Genomic DNA, 16,898 nt, shown 5'->3' with positions numbered 1-16,898 from the left:
GCATAACAAAGTGATAGTTTATTGACATTCCTCTACAATGATATGATTAAATAGAAAGCACGGCCTGAGAAGTAAGTGACCTGTTATTAAAACAAAGCAAATCAGCCATTGCGTGAGTTCACCCTTGTTAAGAAACCAGCGGGGGTAATCTCATAAAAAAATCAAATGTGGAAATCTGCAAGTCAATTTAAATCTGTTGTTTAACACTGAACATGAAGCTCATTTTGGATAATGCACCCAGTTCTTCTGAAAACAGTACCTTATCTAGACATGGTTTACACACAATGCAGGTGAAAAGGGGATGGGAAGAGAACCAGAATCCTCCTGTTGGGATATCTTTTAAACACAACTTCAATAAAAACACTTCTACATTACATTCTACAACAACTCTGCAGGAACTTGATTGAAATGTTATTAATGTTCTTACTGTTATTTACATGTCTGAATTGTGTGTGAAAGGATAATATCAGTAGAAAACAAACACACAAACAACAGATAAATGAATAAATACAACACAAATTCGATGGCAACAAGTTTGGGCAGATATTTTATATTCAGTTTCTCAAACGCTTAGCTGTTTTTATCTAAGGAGAACATTGTTTACATTATATTGGAACTATTCGGACACCTTCTTGTCATTGTGTTCCGTGGCTAAGATTTTTATACAGTTTGTCAAAGAGGCTCCAAGATGCCGTATCCCTGATTCTAACAGGCCCTCATTTTCAATGCCACAAACAAGCAGATATGGCAATGGATTAATTAAATATCTGTGCATAATCTATATTCCCTGTTCATAAATGTATGCGTTTCTAGATTTATAAACTGTCCAATAGCCAAACAACTGTAGCTAGCGTTACAAAGAAATTACTTTTTTTTCTTGAGTCATTTTCTTCTGACTTTTCTTGACATTTCACCTCTGAAATAAGATGAAAGCTTTTTTGCCGAACAACATACTTTTTAACATTGTAGGGTAAACCAACGTAGAATTAATGATAACCCCAACATGAAATTATTCAGGGTTTTTTTTTTTTTCCTATAGAATGTCAATTTCTTTGTTACATAATTTACAAAACAATTATTCCAATTACAGCATTCAGAAAACACAATACAGTTTTCACCTGGGCCCGGACACTAGCCGGCCTCTAGTCTGTCTGGCACCACCAATGGACTACAAGAATGGCCTGCTGAGAGTACTATAGTTAAAGAAAACTGAATGGGTTGAAATCTAAAAACAAAGGCTGTACACTAAAGGGAGATCATTCTTTCAAAAATAAAAAAATGGCTTCTGATATTTAATAAGACATTTTCAGTCATTTGCAGGAAAAGGAAGTAAACACACAAATAAATAAATAAATAAATAAAACAAATCCTAATAACCAAATTGTAACATTATTATCAAACATATGCATTTGCCTATAATGTTTGACAATGAGATGGATTTGCAGATCTTGTGCTTCTACTACAACTAACACAAAGATATCCACTGGACTGCCGAAGCGCAAGCTACAGGCCACTTCATTGCATGGTAGAAAGGGTACATATTCTCTAATGAGTAACATGACCTCTTGGTATTTTACTGCCACAGAAGGTTTTGGCTGACGTGACTGAAAGGTGTATAAAGCAATAGTTTATTAAACAAAAAAAAAATCGATAAAAGAAATCTTCCATTTCTTAAATGTACTGTACAAAATAATTCCACAGTAAAAGTTTTTTTTTTTTTTTTTTGTCAATCTGCAAAACATTGGGTAATGGTGGACAGATTGGGGTGTTTGAATGGTGGGTCACGTCGAGAGGCAGAACACAATAGTTTTCATGTCAATTCTTGCATTGTTCTGTTGTATTGAAGGGGATGGTGAAGGACAGCTATGTTTGCTTTGCAGTAAAACCTGTGTGGTTGTATCGATGGTGGTTACCTCAAGGCTTTGAGAAGGCTGGAGACAGTTATTTCCTATTGCATATACAACTTAAGTTATTTTTTGCAAGCCCCCAGGGCAGATACATTATCTCAGCTGATTAATACATGCAGAGGTTCCAATTTCAGATGCAGTCCTGGTACATATTTACATATTTATTTAGAAAAAAAAAAAAAAAAAAGACAATATTTTTAACATGAAAAGGGTAATGGCAACAATTGAATTAGACATCAGTCTATGATCTTCACTCCAGCCCAAATGTGCTGGTTTCCTCCACAGCTATCAGCAGCTTCTCATACAGCATGGTGTAGGATGGATAGGGAGGGAGATCCAGGCGGTTGAAACATGTGTGTGCCCTGAAATAGACAAAAAAAGCACACAATGTTAGAAGTTAGATGTAGGCACTGACTTGTAGGTATTATTATTATATAATAATAATAATAATAATAATAATAATAATAATAATAATAATAATAGTGATTTATCTTTATATGTGTTGCAGGGCTGCCTCATCATTTTAAGAGGGCATTGTGCTTGTGTATTATTTGTATGTAAGGGCTGCTAAGTCAAAGAGACAGTACTTTCAAAACAATAAGAGTTACTCTGTGACTTGTATAAAGATATTAAAAGTCATGTTGCAACAACAGAACACAGTATCTAAAGAAAAGGTTTACAAAGCCAATAAATATGTTCGAAATTGAATCGAATACTTTTTTTTTTTTTGTAACTGCAAATTATCCACAGCTTGCCTTTTGGTTTAGTGGGCCGTATTTTCAAAACCAGTGTTATCGTATCAAACTTGTGGTATAGTAACAAGAGCTTTAGTTGCAAGTGATTTTCAAACGAAATGTGTTCAGTAAATCAATCCCTTAATGCTTTGAAATTGAGTCAATAAGGTCATTAATGAACGCATTTCTCGTTAAAAAGCTCAATTGTCGCAGGTCACCGACATCACTTCCTGTCTCAATGACTAGATAAGGGGAGCTAATAAGTTAATCAAAGCACATGTTAACAAGATCATGAAAAATGAATGGAAGCATAATTCACTGTTATGGAAACTACTAGAGTACAGGAAGGCGGCTATCCCACCAGCCAAATGGAAATAAAAAAATAATGGGAATATCTACGTTGTGTACAATTTGCAAACTTCATTTCAAATTGTGCATTTTCTCTTGCAGAATGTGCATTTGCTTTTAAATTTCCACACAAACAAAAGAAATAGTCAAAAGAAGCACTGTTCGTTAAGATATTAACATTATTTCGTAAATCAATTTTGGAAATCACATTAGGATGATTATTTAGTACTGAAATCCTTAATGGTGATCAGTTAGTTTTATATGTGATTTATAATTTCGAGAAAGTTTCTTGGGAAACATCAGTATTTTGTACATTAGTTGATACCATAAAGACTCAAATACTGTCAGATGTACTGCCAGGCTGAAAGGGGATCATTTTATGTCCATCCCATAGATATGCAAAGGTATTTAGGGCCACAAACTGACTTTCACACAGAATCATTGGTGCTTTAAGGACAATTTTATACTGTAACATTTTTTTTTGTGTAAAGTGTTATTCAACTTTTATGTTACCAAAACAGCATGCTGACCTTTTGTTTTGGTTTTCCATAATGACGATATTGTTGAATAGTTGTTGTTTCATAGTGCAATCCCTATTTTCAGTTGTGCATTTCTTTCCAGTATTCTAGCTAATCTTCATTCCTTATCTGGAAACACATGATGTGTCATCATAAACACGAAAAACAAAGTTACTATTCAAATTCTAAAATCAAGAAGTCTCCACATATGTTTATTTATAACCCGCAGAATCACACAGCACTGCTCCAGGCATTTATTGTAGCCATGTGACGCCACAGGGTAGTGACGCATGGGAAGTGTTCCCATTAGGACAAAAAAGAATTTCCTTGTAGAAAACTCCAACCACATGTAAAAAATGAAAGCTCCTATTAGTGTTTTCTTCTACTTATAAATGTACTCTTAGCATAATGTATAGTGCCTATTTTGCTTCCTGGAATTTAACCTTTCGAGTGACATATTTCTTTTACTAAACAGTAGGGAAAATAGTTCAACAGATGATTTTTGATCAAAAAATACTTTACATGCATAAAATAAATACTGTTAATAGAATCGTATAAACATTGGACACAAGCAAGCAAAGACGCGCAGGTCACAGCATGAACCAATGAATCACAACACAGACGCCATGTGGAGTCAATGCAAGGGAGTGACTGATGATTCAAACAAAAACATTACATTAAATTCTATGAATATTAGCATTTCCACCCCCATTTCTTCCAATCAGTATGGATCCACCCTGCTATCACACACCTTCAACACATCTGGTAAGGGGGGGGAAACTCGCCCAAATCTATAACATTCTGTAGTGCATCACATTTAAGCATTTTACAGACTGTCTTAACTATCTGTTTTTTGTTTGTGGTGTTCTGTTTTCACACTGTGTTCACACATCGTGATTAGATACCTGCTAACTCTAGCTATCTTTGGCTGTGTTGGATTTGCAGCAAACATAACGCTTTGCATTTAGGCCAAAAAGTTCAATTTTAGTTTCGTCAGACCACAAAACTTTTTGCCACATGGCTACAGAATCTCCTGAGTGTTTTTTTGCATACTTCAAATGGGACTCAAGGTGGGCTTTCTTGAGTAACGGCTTCTTTCTTGCCACCCTACCATACAGGCCCGATATGTGGAGTGCTTGGGATATTGTTGTTACATTGTTGTCACAGTTATCCAACCAAGCTATTTCAGTTTTTATTTTTAATTAATTTTCTACAAATTTCTAGAATATTTTTTTCATTTGGAAGTTGTGGGGTAGGATGTGTAGCTAAATGAAAAAAATACAACTATTTTAATGCATTTTAATTCCAGTCTATAAGGCAACAAAAGGTCACAATTTTGAAAGGGGGTGTAGACTTTCTATAGGCACTGTATAAGTAAAGAAACTTAAATCTTATAATTAATAATTTATGCAGATTGTCATCTCCTACAAAACCAAACAAAAATTATATATAACACACACTCTGACCTTACAAAATTATATATATATATTATATATATAATATATATATATCAACCGTATATCAAAGATATATATTTGTCAGCAACCGTAGGATCACATCAAGTGACCTATAAAAAGAATGACAAACGGCAGCTGCAGTGAAGTGCATGGCGAGGACGGTTCGAAACAGGCTCCTAGGGGCAGGGCTGAAGTCGTGCAAAGCTAGAAAAAAGCCCTTCATCAATGAGAAGCAAAGAAGAGCCAGGCTGAGGTTTGCAAAAGACCATAAGGATTGGACCGTAGAGGACTGGAGTAAGGTCATCTTCTCTGATGAGTCCAATGTTCAGCTTTGCCCAACACCTGGTCATCTAATGGTTAGATGGAGACCTGGAGAGGCCTACAAGCCACAGTGTCTCGCACCCACTGTGAAATGTGGTGGAGGATCGGTGATGATCTGGGGGTGCTTCAGCAAGGCTGGAATCGGGCAGATTTGTCTTTGTGAAGGATGCATGAATCAAGCCAAGTACAAGGTTGTCCTTCAAGAAAACTTGTTTCCTTCTGCTCTGACAATGTTCCCCAACTCTGAGGATTGTTTTTTCTAACAGGACAATGCTCCATGCCACACAGCCAGGTCAATCAAGGTGTGGATGGAGGACCACCAGATCAAGACCCTGTCATGGCCAGTCCAATCTCCAGACCTGAACCTCATTGAAAACCTCTGGCATGTGATCAAGAGGAAGATGGATGGTGACAAGCCATCAAACAAAGCCGAGCTGCTTGAATTTTTGCGCCAGGAGTGGCATAAAGTCACCCAACATCAATGTGAAAGACTGGTGGAGAGCATGCCAAGACGCATGAAATCAGGGTTATTCCACCAAATATTGATTTCTGAACTTTTCCTAAGTTAAAACATTAGTATTGTGTTGTTTAAAAATGAATATGAACTTATTTTCTTTGCATTATTCAAGGTCTGACAACACTGCATCTTTTTTGTTATTTTGACCAGTTGTCATTTTCTGCAAATAAATGCTCTAAATGACAATATTTTTATTTGGAATTTGGGAGAAATGTTGTCAGTAGTTTTTAGAATAAAACAAAAATGTTCACTTTACCCAAACACATACCTATAAACAGTAATACCAGAGAAACTGATAATTTTGCAGTGGTCTCTTAATTTTTTCCAGAGCTGTATATATATATATATATATATATATATATATATATATATATATATATATATATATATATATATAAATATTTGAAAGAAAAACTGTATCTCCTTGTGGCAAAGTGTACCGCCCATTTATGTTTATTAAGTGTTTTATGTTGTCTGTAGTGTGTTAATGTTGGTGTTTATGTATAAAATACATGGGATATAAATATGGGTTACAAGCACAAGTGTTTAAAATGTATATTTGTATTTAGGCACGAGGATTGCACAGCACTTCACGTGCAGGTAAAATAATATATGAGCACGGGGAATTGCACTTTTATTAATTCACGTGCAGTTGTACCAAGACTCCAATTGAATGATTGATTAGCAATCGAGTCTCGGTACAGCTGCATAAAAGCAGCATGTTTTCACTCACTCTGGGTTGTGTGTTCGTGAGTGGAGAATGGTAGAGAGAAGGAGTTTTGGGGGTTTTGAGAACAATTGCTACAGCGTGCTGGAAGTGCCAGCATGGTACTTGTTTGTCTGTTCGTCCACTGTCTTGTTTAGTGTTGTCCATTTTGTTTACCTTTTTATTTTGGCCTCAAGTGCCGTGTCCTGTTTTGTGTGCTTTGTTTAAACCTTTTTGGTTATTATTTGCTATAAAACTCTGGACGCCGTAGCATCACAAACTCACCGCCATTCATCAGTGTTTGGAGTCTATTTCTGATCTGACGTCACCCCTGCAAAGCCATCCTGTTCACACTCCTGGAGAGCATTTCTTAACTTTTGTCTTGGCATTCCGTTTCAGACACAGAATTGTAAATTGCAGATCAACTACAATAACTTTAAGTATATTGTAATAAAGGGTTACTGTCCTCTCTGTTGGACTATCTCCCCAAATTACTACCCAACAAGATGAAAAAGGTGCTTGGGACCAGAAAGACTAGAAATAGCGCATAGCACTTATTTGGTATGTAGATTACCATTGAATGGACCTACCATACTATTTAAGTTGTCATTTTAAATATTTATTTTCAGTTCTGCTTTTTGATCGTAGATCAAGCACACCGGGAATCTGTATTCCATATTTTTTAAAAGTCGGTCTATGTTTTGCTTTGATTTAATATAAAAAAATAAACACTGCCATATATGTAATATGTATAACAAGTATCATGGATTAGTTTTTTGCATGACATTTATTAACCAATATATTTATTAAATATATATTTTTATGCAAGGTTTTCTCTGTTGAGATTAATGGCAGAGTACCTTGGAAGAGAGGTGATTTTGCCCCACTTCTCTATGCAGAATCTCCTGAGTCCATTACTTCCTCTGAGGGCAGCAAACCCCTCATAGGGAACACTGGAGGTGCCAGTGACGAACTGCAGCAGACGCAGCCTCTGCTCATTGTTAAAACGCTCCACCGTTCCCCAGAACCACCGGATTACAATGTGACCATCATGGTAACCTAAAAAAAGGGGTATATGATAATCATTAACGTATGACTGTTCAAATTCTCAGTCTAAGAGGGGTACAATATAAAACAAGCACATGTTTCAGTTTTTTTTCAGCGATTACATTCCTGAATCAGGTTGTTTTCTTGCTTCATTATTACTCCAACAGTTCATTTTAGCATATTATCTTTTTAGTAATATAACTGTGGATCAAAGATAAGCCATAACAAGCTATTTTAATTTTCATCATTATGTAAGGGTCTCTAGTATTTATTTGCAATTTTGACAGAATTAATTGTTTTCTGAGTATAAACAGAAAGTAACAGTTTAGTTTAATGCAGTTAGTTTACACATCTACAAAAAGGCAACTTTTCTATAATAGCTAATCTATGAATACTCTTTAACACTATGTTTCTATAATAAGGATTCCAAGATTCCACTCACAATGAGACTACATTTATGAAACCTTACACACCCAGTTAATGCTGAGACAGTGACATACACAATGAAAAAATAGAAAAGGAATGTTAATGCATAACAAAACTCAAATACAAAACCATCACATTATATAATAGTTGTTTACCATTGTTAACATTCATATTGGAAGCAGTAATTCAATACAATATTCTACATGTAATATTTAGTGCGCCTAACCACTCTGTTAGAGATACTCACCTCCCCGGTACTCAGTGTTATTTCGCCAGTCATTCAAATCAATCTCAGCAGTGCCGGCTATAACGAGCTCCAGTTCCCTGGCATCAAAAACCGACACTAGCCTTGAATCCACAACCTGTAGCAAAACCAAGCTATGATTTGTCACCCGGATCTCAGTATATGTCTTAAAAGCTGTTTATTTATTGGAAGGCAGTGATTAAGAGACGACCCGTGTTAATGCTGGACTGAGTGAATGAAACAAATTTGTATTTAGTGGAAAGCAAAGTAGATCATCTCTCCCTGAAATGAGAACATGGTGTTATGGGTCACTGCAATGGTAGAGGAGCTAAATTAGGCTTCTCTTTACTTTGTTAATACAGTACATCGTCCAACATCCACATCCACTGTTATGTAGATATACCTGGACATACCTGCAGTTTACATTCTATACTCACATACTTATAAAATGTAAAAGCAAAAATAATCAATAAGAAGTCGAAGACATAGCAACTGGAGGTTGGAAAGTCCTGAAATGTTTTTTTTCACAAACTGATTATTTTTGTCTTACCTTTCCAGAACCATCACATTTCCAGTAAAACTAAAATGATTCAGAATTTTGGTAATGTGTGTATCTATCATTTTTTTTACATTGCCTACCTCATAGAAGCCTCGAACCAAAGCCTCTGTCTGCTGAACCACTCCTCGTTCCACTCTCCATTTCCCCATTCGTTCTATGTACTCCTTTTTGTTTTTCTCTGACACTTGCAGATTGGCGCCACCAGACTTTAACTCCCTTTCTGTAACCTGTCCAAAACATATTGCAATACACCAAAAGTCAGATGTCCCAAGTTACCTTAGTTATCTTAATGATCTTTCTCTGTGGGGTCAACTTTTTGTATTTAAAATTCAACTCACAAAGAATAAATACAGTACAAACATACACATATATGTTAAACACAAACACCTACAAACTTACATATAACTAGGGCCTCTATTTTTTGGTTTTTATTAATTTCATTTTTAGGTGCAATTTTCGAGTTATTTGTAAAATGTTTTTTTTTTTTTCAGTGTTTTCGCTTTTTATTTACTGTATGAAATTATTGCTTTTGGTTACTTTCATTTTTTTTTTTTTTCTGTCACAATATGTATAGCAACTCGACAGTACTTGCACTCTTCAATTGTACCTTCTTTCCTTTGCTACCTTCCACAACAAAATCTGTACAGTCGTGGGCAGATTCTTCTGGGTTTTCTGTGTGTTTAGGCATTATTTTTTACATTGTGCCACAATTTACAATTCTCTTTTAAATTCCACAAGTGTGTAAATTGTACCTATAGTACTGTAATATAGCTTTAAATCTTGCGAGCAAGAACATTTTGTTTTAAATCTCGCAAGAGTGTTACAATCTTCCAATAGAAATGTAGTAATTTGCTGCCAACCAGTAGTTGGGGTGGGTTTAAAGTATTCAGAATAAATTAATGCACGGCACAAGTCAGGAAGATGGGACATTTTTGTAGGTATTTTTTATTGATTTATTTCCACTGGGAAAGTGATGAAGGCAACTTGAATTGAGTAACCATTTCCAGAGTTTTTATCAGGGCTGTGAGACTAAATCTTTGGCTTGATGTACAGTACTGTCAGTCAATTAAGCGACAGCTTTGTGAGCTTCCTTTTATACAATAGCTTCAACATACCTGTCCAAACACTTCCTCATTTACAGTAAAGGTTAGGTCCAGGATGTCAGTGATGTCATTGTCCTTCATCCACTGTAAACTCTGATGGAACTCCTCATCAAGGTACTCCAGATCACTCAGGTCACACGGTCTGCAATACAGAAGTGTGACGGAAAGATGAGTTCTGGTGATGAATCTTCCTCCCGACCTGTGAGGGCGCTAAAGAACGGGAGGAGAAGTATCTGGAAGGGCTGGCCTGACAGTTCGTTTCCAGGTCAGGGAAGTGGGTCAGCCTGGAGAGAAGCGCGACTCTGTTGTAAGACCGTATTGATTTGAAAGGTAAACGAGAGGCAGCTGCAAGTAATAAGGCAGCTGCAACCGTTTCCCTCGATATCATGCGGGATTACATATAGGGGCCAGGGTAATGCTGATCTTCTCCTTCGTTTGGGTTAACGTTAGGAGAGAAGGACTGAGAGAGGAGCTCTCAGAGAGTATTTGTGAAGAGTGTTGTACGTGCTGTGTGTTATTTTCTGTCTGTCTGTAATTGTCTGTCTTTGTCGCACCAATAGACAGTTAACGCACATCTCCGGAGCTGTCGAAAGGAGAGCACTATCCGGAGCACCACTGCACTGAGCACCTGCACGTTTTCGATCACCCAGGACTGGTGACCGTACCGTTGTTTTTGTTCGGGACTGTGCCCTTGTTTTCATTATCCCCGTGCTTTACACATTGTTGTGTATTGCCGGGGATTTATTATTTTTGACGGTCGCCAGACCTGGAAAAGAGCAATAAACCGCACTTATTCACTGAATCACTGTTGTCTGTTCATCACTCCTGCACCGCATCACCACGACATCTGTTCCCCTTACCAACCACTTTGCCACAAGAAGACATAGCTCTGTGAAACATAATGGTGTCATGGCTCTGTTATGCAAGTTTTTTTTTTTTTTTTCTACATCAGAAGAATGGTGGTAACAAAATCACCTGCTTTGGTTGCCTGTTTTATTTTCCAACAAAACACACAGACATTTTTAATACATAAAGTACATCCCATGTAAACTTTAAAAGCTTGCCACCAGTCATACTATATTACATTTTAATCTTATTGGATCTCTGAACCTTAGTGAAGGTGGGCCTAGTCAGTGATGTTAGTTGTTCTGAGGAGGTTAGTATCCCCGGAAAACAACTAAGGCCCAACATAGTTTTAATGGGAAGGTGTCCTTGCTCTGGGGTATTACAAGTAATTTAATTTTGGTCTAGCTCATTTCTTACCAGGTAGGTTTTCAGACCACCCCAAACAAATACTTACAGCCTCAGCAGAGCCTTGTAGAAAGGTCTTGTGAAGAAAGCATCCAGCAGGTACTGGTGAATCAACGCCAGGCCAAGGATACGGCCACTGAATCTGAACCTTTGGATCAGACAAGAGGAAAGGAGTTAACTTAGACAGTCACCTCGCACTTAAGAAAACAAATAGCGTGGCATCATTTTCCACAAGACTGTTTTCCCTGGTCCATTTCAATGAGATCCACCCTGTTCTTCACAGCAATGCCAGCAGGAAAAGGTATGGCTTGAATAACCTTGGGTTTTCCTGCACCCACTTCCTGCCAATGCAGTCAGCTCAACTGAAATTCCTGCCTGACAGAAAGAGCTGAGCTTTAAACTCACAACCCTCTGAGGAAAACAAACCTTGAGCTTAATTTGTGAAGAAATACACAGAATATCAATAAACAGGTCTCTGCCATTTCTTAGAGGATCAGTATCTATATTATTTATTTTGCATGTTTATACAGGATATCATGTCAAACCCTCAATAACCTTAAATACAATTACTGCAGTCATTTGAACTTAAAAAAACAAGCACTCCTCAAACGTATAAATATCTTTAAATAGACAATTCAGCTGTTATTAAGAAATAAGGACAATACACTCTGCCAAGGTACAGCATTTATTTAGGGTCACACATTTTGTGTTTCATCGTTTTAAATTTTTTCTGTGTAATATTCCTCAACTGCATTTACCAGTACTTGTTTGTCATTCATGTGTGTGACCTTCTCTTACATTCCTCACATTGTACGTAAGGAGCAAGCCAGTGGCTTTCTAGTAACAGTGGAGATATTGTGTAACTGCTACAGCTGTTTCAATTCCAGTAACAAAAAAGAACTGTATGGCCTGGTCAAATGGGTAACTTTTGTCGACGACAACAAGAGGAACACATTTGTTGCCTGCGTGCTGCCTTGCAGTTTGAGGCGGTCACACGGGAGACACGCCTGCGGTCAACAAGCTGGCAACACACAGGCAACAACGTAATGCAAACCAACCAATCACAATGCAAGTTTTTGTCACGAGACATAAACATGCTGCGAAGGAAGACTACGATCGAAAACTGTAATAATTACATTAGAACAAACAAAATAAATAAATACATAAGTAAATAACAAAATAAATTAATGAAATAACAAAATACATAAATAAAAACCGAAATAACTCAATCAATAAATAAATAAATTACATCTATTATTTATTTATGTATTTATTTTTTAATTTTGGCATGTGTAGTTTATTATTGTAGAATTGTATTCATAGCTTAAATATGTTATTGTAATCGTGGACATTAACATTTGCTTATTCACATACACACTGTATTGCGTATCTATAGACTACACATAGCTAATTGGATGAAATGCAGGAATCAGAATGCATCATATACACTGTCTGTCTGACATTATGGTTGAACCTTATCATCATATGACACTGCTATCAAATTTGATTGGCTGGTATTGAAAATGTTGCCCTCGTGTTGCCTGAAAAATAGAACTTCGTCCAACATGGGAGACATGTCGCCAGGGTAGTCACACGAGGCGACACGCTGGCAACATCTATCGCCCCCTTTGTTGCCATTGACAAATGTCGCCCATGTGACCAGGCCTTTAAACATTACTGAAGACTGCCTCTCTTCACTTGTGCTTCAGAATTGCACTGTAAATTTGACCAGTGCCTTGAAGTCTTGAACAAACTCCTAAATCATGTGCCCCTTGAATAGGCTTTTGTGTCATTTTCTTTAAATAAAAAGACAAGAAAAAATACCATTGACTTCTGTTGGCTATACATGACCAAAGTTAAATTTACTGTATGAAAATGGTCTTTGACAGCAGCTATCCATTAAAGGACTGTAAAAACACAAAGTACAATATGTTTGTTTTCTTTCCTTAGTCTACTAATTAGTGTCTTGACATAATGTTATGTATGGGGCCACAATAACATTGTATAGAATCAAGTTTGAGTTAAGTTGTGGTGCCATGGTTGACATTATAGTGTCAGAAAATAACTTGCAATGTTTTGGTCTTTTTCTGATCAAGTATAAACTATGCAGTCTTTTTTTACTGAAGTTAAACCATGCTGATTACTGGGGACTTTGAAAGAGTGAGTGCTTTACTATTTAAGGCAGGCAGGAATCTTTTTTTCTGTTGCAGACGTTTCTTATCAAGAAAAGAGTTAACTTACATCGAATCTGAAAAACAAGATGTATAAATAAGGGCTATTACAGCATTACAAAAAATAAATACGGAAAACTTAAAAAAAATCACAAGGGTGGAAATGCATTGTTCTACAGCTGTATGACGTGGTTACTTTAAGCAAATTAGATTGTTTCCTCTTTATCCCCAAAACAGTCAATACATTAATCAGTGCGGGTGTAAAGCCTTTCATTACAAATACACTACCATAAATATGAATATGGGTTATAGTGGAAAAATAATACTCTCAAGATAAGGTCAGTGATTAAAGTGCTGTAAACTCTTAAACTCACAATTACTTAATGTGTTGCAAACACTGACTCAACCTGCTTGTGAGCAGGGTGTTGGAATATGGGAGACGGACATGCAGATGTCGTTGAGATATTATGCAACTGTTCTTTAGACAGGGAGTGTCTTCCTTTTTAAAATTCGAAGGAAGCCCTATAAACCTGAGGTTGATGATTTAGTTATACTTTTACATCATTTTTATGGGAACCTGTTCAAGCAGATCATGCAAAGGTACAAAGATCCTGTAATACAAATTTAACCTACAGGACACATATGTTAGCACGCTCCATTATACACGTACTAATGCATCCTGGACATGGTGAAGGAAAGGTGTATACATTACAATCATGTTGACTACAGCATGATTATTAAGGCAGTTTGCCACTAGGCTCACCACAGAGAAATTTTAAAAAGACACGCAACTTATGTCTAAAATAGTTTGACTAAGGGTTCCAAAAGCGAGAGTGGTTGTTAAATCAGGGTTATGACTCTACTCGTAATTCTGACTGATTCTTTCATTAATGTGGAACTTGAGGAAAACATCAAATGGTACTAACAAAAAAATAGTTTGAGTTATGTAAAAAGGCTGCTTGCTACAAAGTAAGTTGTAACTCAAACCAAACCTGCAGTTGTATCCAAGATTAAATGGGTTAATAACTGGACAAAGAATGGTAAGACTCTATTTAGATGATTCTTCATTGAAGCAGGCTGTATGTAGTTAAGAACTGACCTTGAAAGGCAATAACCACAAAGCTACCCCCAGCCCACCCTTGACCTACTTCTGCCACAATAATTTCTTGATTTACGAGTGCTGTATTGTTTTAGCAGGGAAGGAAAGAAATGACCACTAACAATTCAAACAAAGGGCAGTTTACCATTCCAGATGATTTTCAACGAATGCTGACATTGGGCTGATCTGCACTGTGTACGTGTCATTGGCAGAGTACTCAAACAAGCCATAGTAGGGGTTGAACAATTCTTGGGAAAGCAGGAAGAAGAATTCTCTTGAGGGTCCACTGTAGTCCAAGCTGTTTAAAAAGAAGGTGAAAAGATCAGCTCCCTGTACACAAGACAAGGAGGTCTATTCAACTGAAATAAATGTTTAGCTCATTAAAATAGGATCCTCCCAGGTGATTTACATATTTTTACTGATAGAAACACAACATAAGAAACATAAGAACATAAGATCCAACATAAGAAAAAAAATAATTCTAGCTAAGGCATACAGTACCTGTTCACAAGGCAACCTTATATACAGGTCAGCTGTATATAAGAAACCGCCTTAATTTTTTTTAAAATGGCTTCTGTATGGCGCTGTTGTGTATTAAGGCACTTTTACATAAAGAAAGGCTAAAAGGCTGTTGTCAATACAGGTATATGTTTGACTGTATCTACTTGTGACTTACAGCTAATTTCAATGTACATATGTATCCTAGTTTTTGTTTGTTGCTACAGTTGGCTCACTGTGTGAACCCGAGGCACAACACTTCACCTAACTCCAAACTATGCTATGTAGTGGAACCGTTAGCTTAGAATTGCCAGTCAGCAGTAACATGAAGCCTTACCCTTCTTCACCCACAAATGAGACATAGAGCTTGTTTCGTTGGAGTTCCTTGCGTGAGTAGGCCATCACCTGATTAAAAGTGCCCTCCAGCAGGTGATCTCGACGGATAATCAATCTGTAAGAGACCAAGAGTAGTGGAGAGTGATGAAGTCACAAAATCTACGTTTGATAAATTGAACGCTTAAACCTTTAAATGTACATTTTTAATGATAAAACCAAAATGTCACTGCAAATCAGAACATGCAGCTGCACTTAAGAAGCCCTACTGTAAGTCCATGCTGAATTGTATCTGCAAAACAATTTTAGAAAAGCTTCAAAGCTATATACTGCATATATCAGGCTTAGAGCTCATGGTCAGGAAAGACTGCTGGGAATGTCTGCATTAATGGATAAATGATTTTAGTACAGGAAATGTAAAAAAATATGTACAGGTCTATTCAGTTGACCTTAACAGTGAGGGAACTATACTGTTTAAATATTAAAAATAGAAACAAAGTTGCCACTGTACATACTTTTAAAGACAAGCTTATGGATGCTGGTTTTCAGAAGGGATCTTTAACAGATTTAAACAGTGATCATCTGAATATATATATTTTTAAAATCACTGTATGCTGTTCCATACCAGTTAAACAATCTATTATTTTTTTTAAACCCCTTTACTTCTAAACCTATTAGCATGCCCTGTGCTCCAGAAACATAAATATATTTTTAGTTATGAAGGTTATTTGAACTAGAATAAGGTATGGCCAAGGATCAACACATTTAGGCATAACAATGCTTGTGTTTTATTCATTAATCATTGTTTATTCTGTTATCATTTGTCAGGATTGTGGATCTCAATAATGATCTACAATGCAGAGACTTGGCATATTCATATTATTTTGCACGCATCGATATGCAGAGCTACAGAAGTGTGTGTCTTTACATTAAAATGCAGATCATTGCTTGTGGCTGCTTGTTTTTACACACACATGTAAAATACTGTTCTCATCCACAAATATTAAGATTGTTGATGCACCATGTGAAGGCGAGACCCTCACTGTAATATTTCAATGTCTCTTATTGTGATTATTATTGTTAATGTTATTCTACTGGCGATAGATCAGTGATTTACTATGTACTGTATCATGCATGTTGTTGAGCAAAGTGTATTTGATATATGACAGTATATTGCTGTATTTAGATTTGGGTGCTTCCCTTAAAGAAGTTGCTATAGTTTTGTTATAGCCTTATGAGAAGGGGAAGGGGAAGGGGAAGGGGAAGGGGTAATGCTAATGTTCAGTCTTTATTGGTAATGGTTAGAGAGTAGATAATAATAATGACAAAGATAATAATGAGTAAACAATAGAACAGTTTAACAATCGTGTTTGTAAACAAGGACATGTGTAATGTAATGAGAGAATAATGTGACTGTGGGCGGGGCTAAGCAGGACCGTCACCCCATTACACACCATAACATTAAGTCAAAATAGTCAATAATATGTTTTGTTTTGTTTTTTTACTATATACCAAAAAGATGTTACTGTGCTGCATTGAAAAAATACATATTAATAAGAAACACCTGCTTATGTCAAGGATTACTGTATTTCACAGAAGCGCTTCCATTCTGAGTGCAGGCTATTGTTATATAAAAAACAAAAAATCACCAGATTTTTC

The 16,898-nt window shown here is 36.4% G+C and overlaps 1 protein-coding gene across 1 annotated transcript in view; it reads right to left on the bottom strand.

Moving 5' to 3' along the window:
- The window catches only part of LOC121313083 (E3 ubiquitin-protein ligase HECW1-like), a 140,286-nt gene continuing 123,388 nt past the window's right edge, over window positions 1–16,898 (bottom strand). The window contains exons 21-28 of the mRNA XM_041245230.1: window positions 15,244–15,357; window positions 14,554–14,706; window positions 11,188–11,286; window positions 9,900–10,029; window positions 8,865–9,011; window positions 8,229–8,343; window positions 7,369–7,567; window positions 1–2,269 (exon numbers count right to left, since the gene is read on the bottom strand). Of these exons, the coding sequence (XP_041101164.1) occupies window positions 2,158–2,269; window positions 7,369–7,567; window positions 8,229–8,343; window positions 8,865–9,011; window positions 9,900–10,029; window positions 11,188–11,286; window positions 14,554–14,706; window positions 15,244–15,357 (1,069 nt within the window). The 3' untranslated portion in view covers window positions 1–2,157. The remainder of the gene's footprint in view (window positions 2,270–7,368; window positions 7,568–8,228; window positions 8,344–8,864; window positions 9,012–9,899; window positions 10,030–11,187; window positions 11,287–14,553; window positions 14,707–15,243; window positions 15,358–16,898) is intronic.

Source organism: Polyodon spathula, chromosome 3 (assembly GCF_017654505.1).
Source record: "Polyodon spathula isolate WHYD16114869_AA chromosome 3, ASM1765450v1, whole genome shotgun sequence".
Taxonomy (NCBI): domain Eukaryota; kingdom Metazoa; phylum Chordata; class Actinopteri; order Acipenseriformes; family Polyodontidae; genus Polyodon; species Polyodon spathula.
Note: the sequence above shows the minus strand (reverse complement) of the source record. Positions and strands in the feature narration are given on the sequence as shown.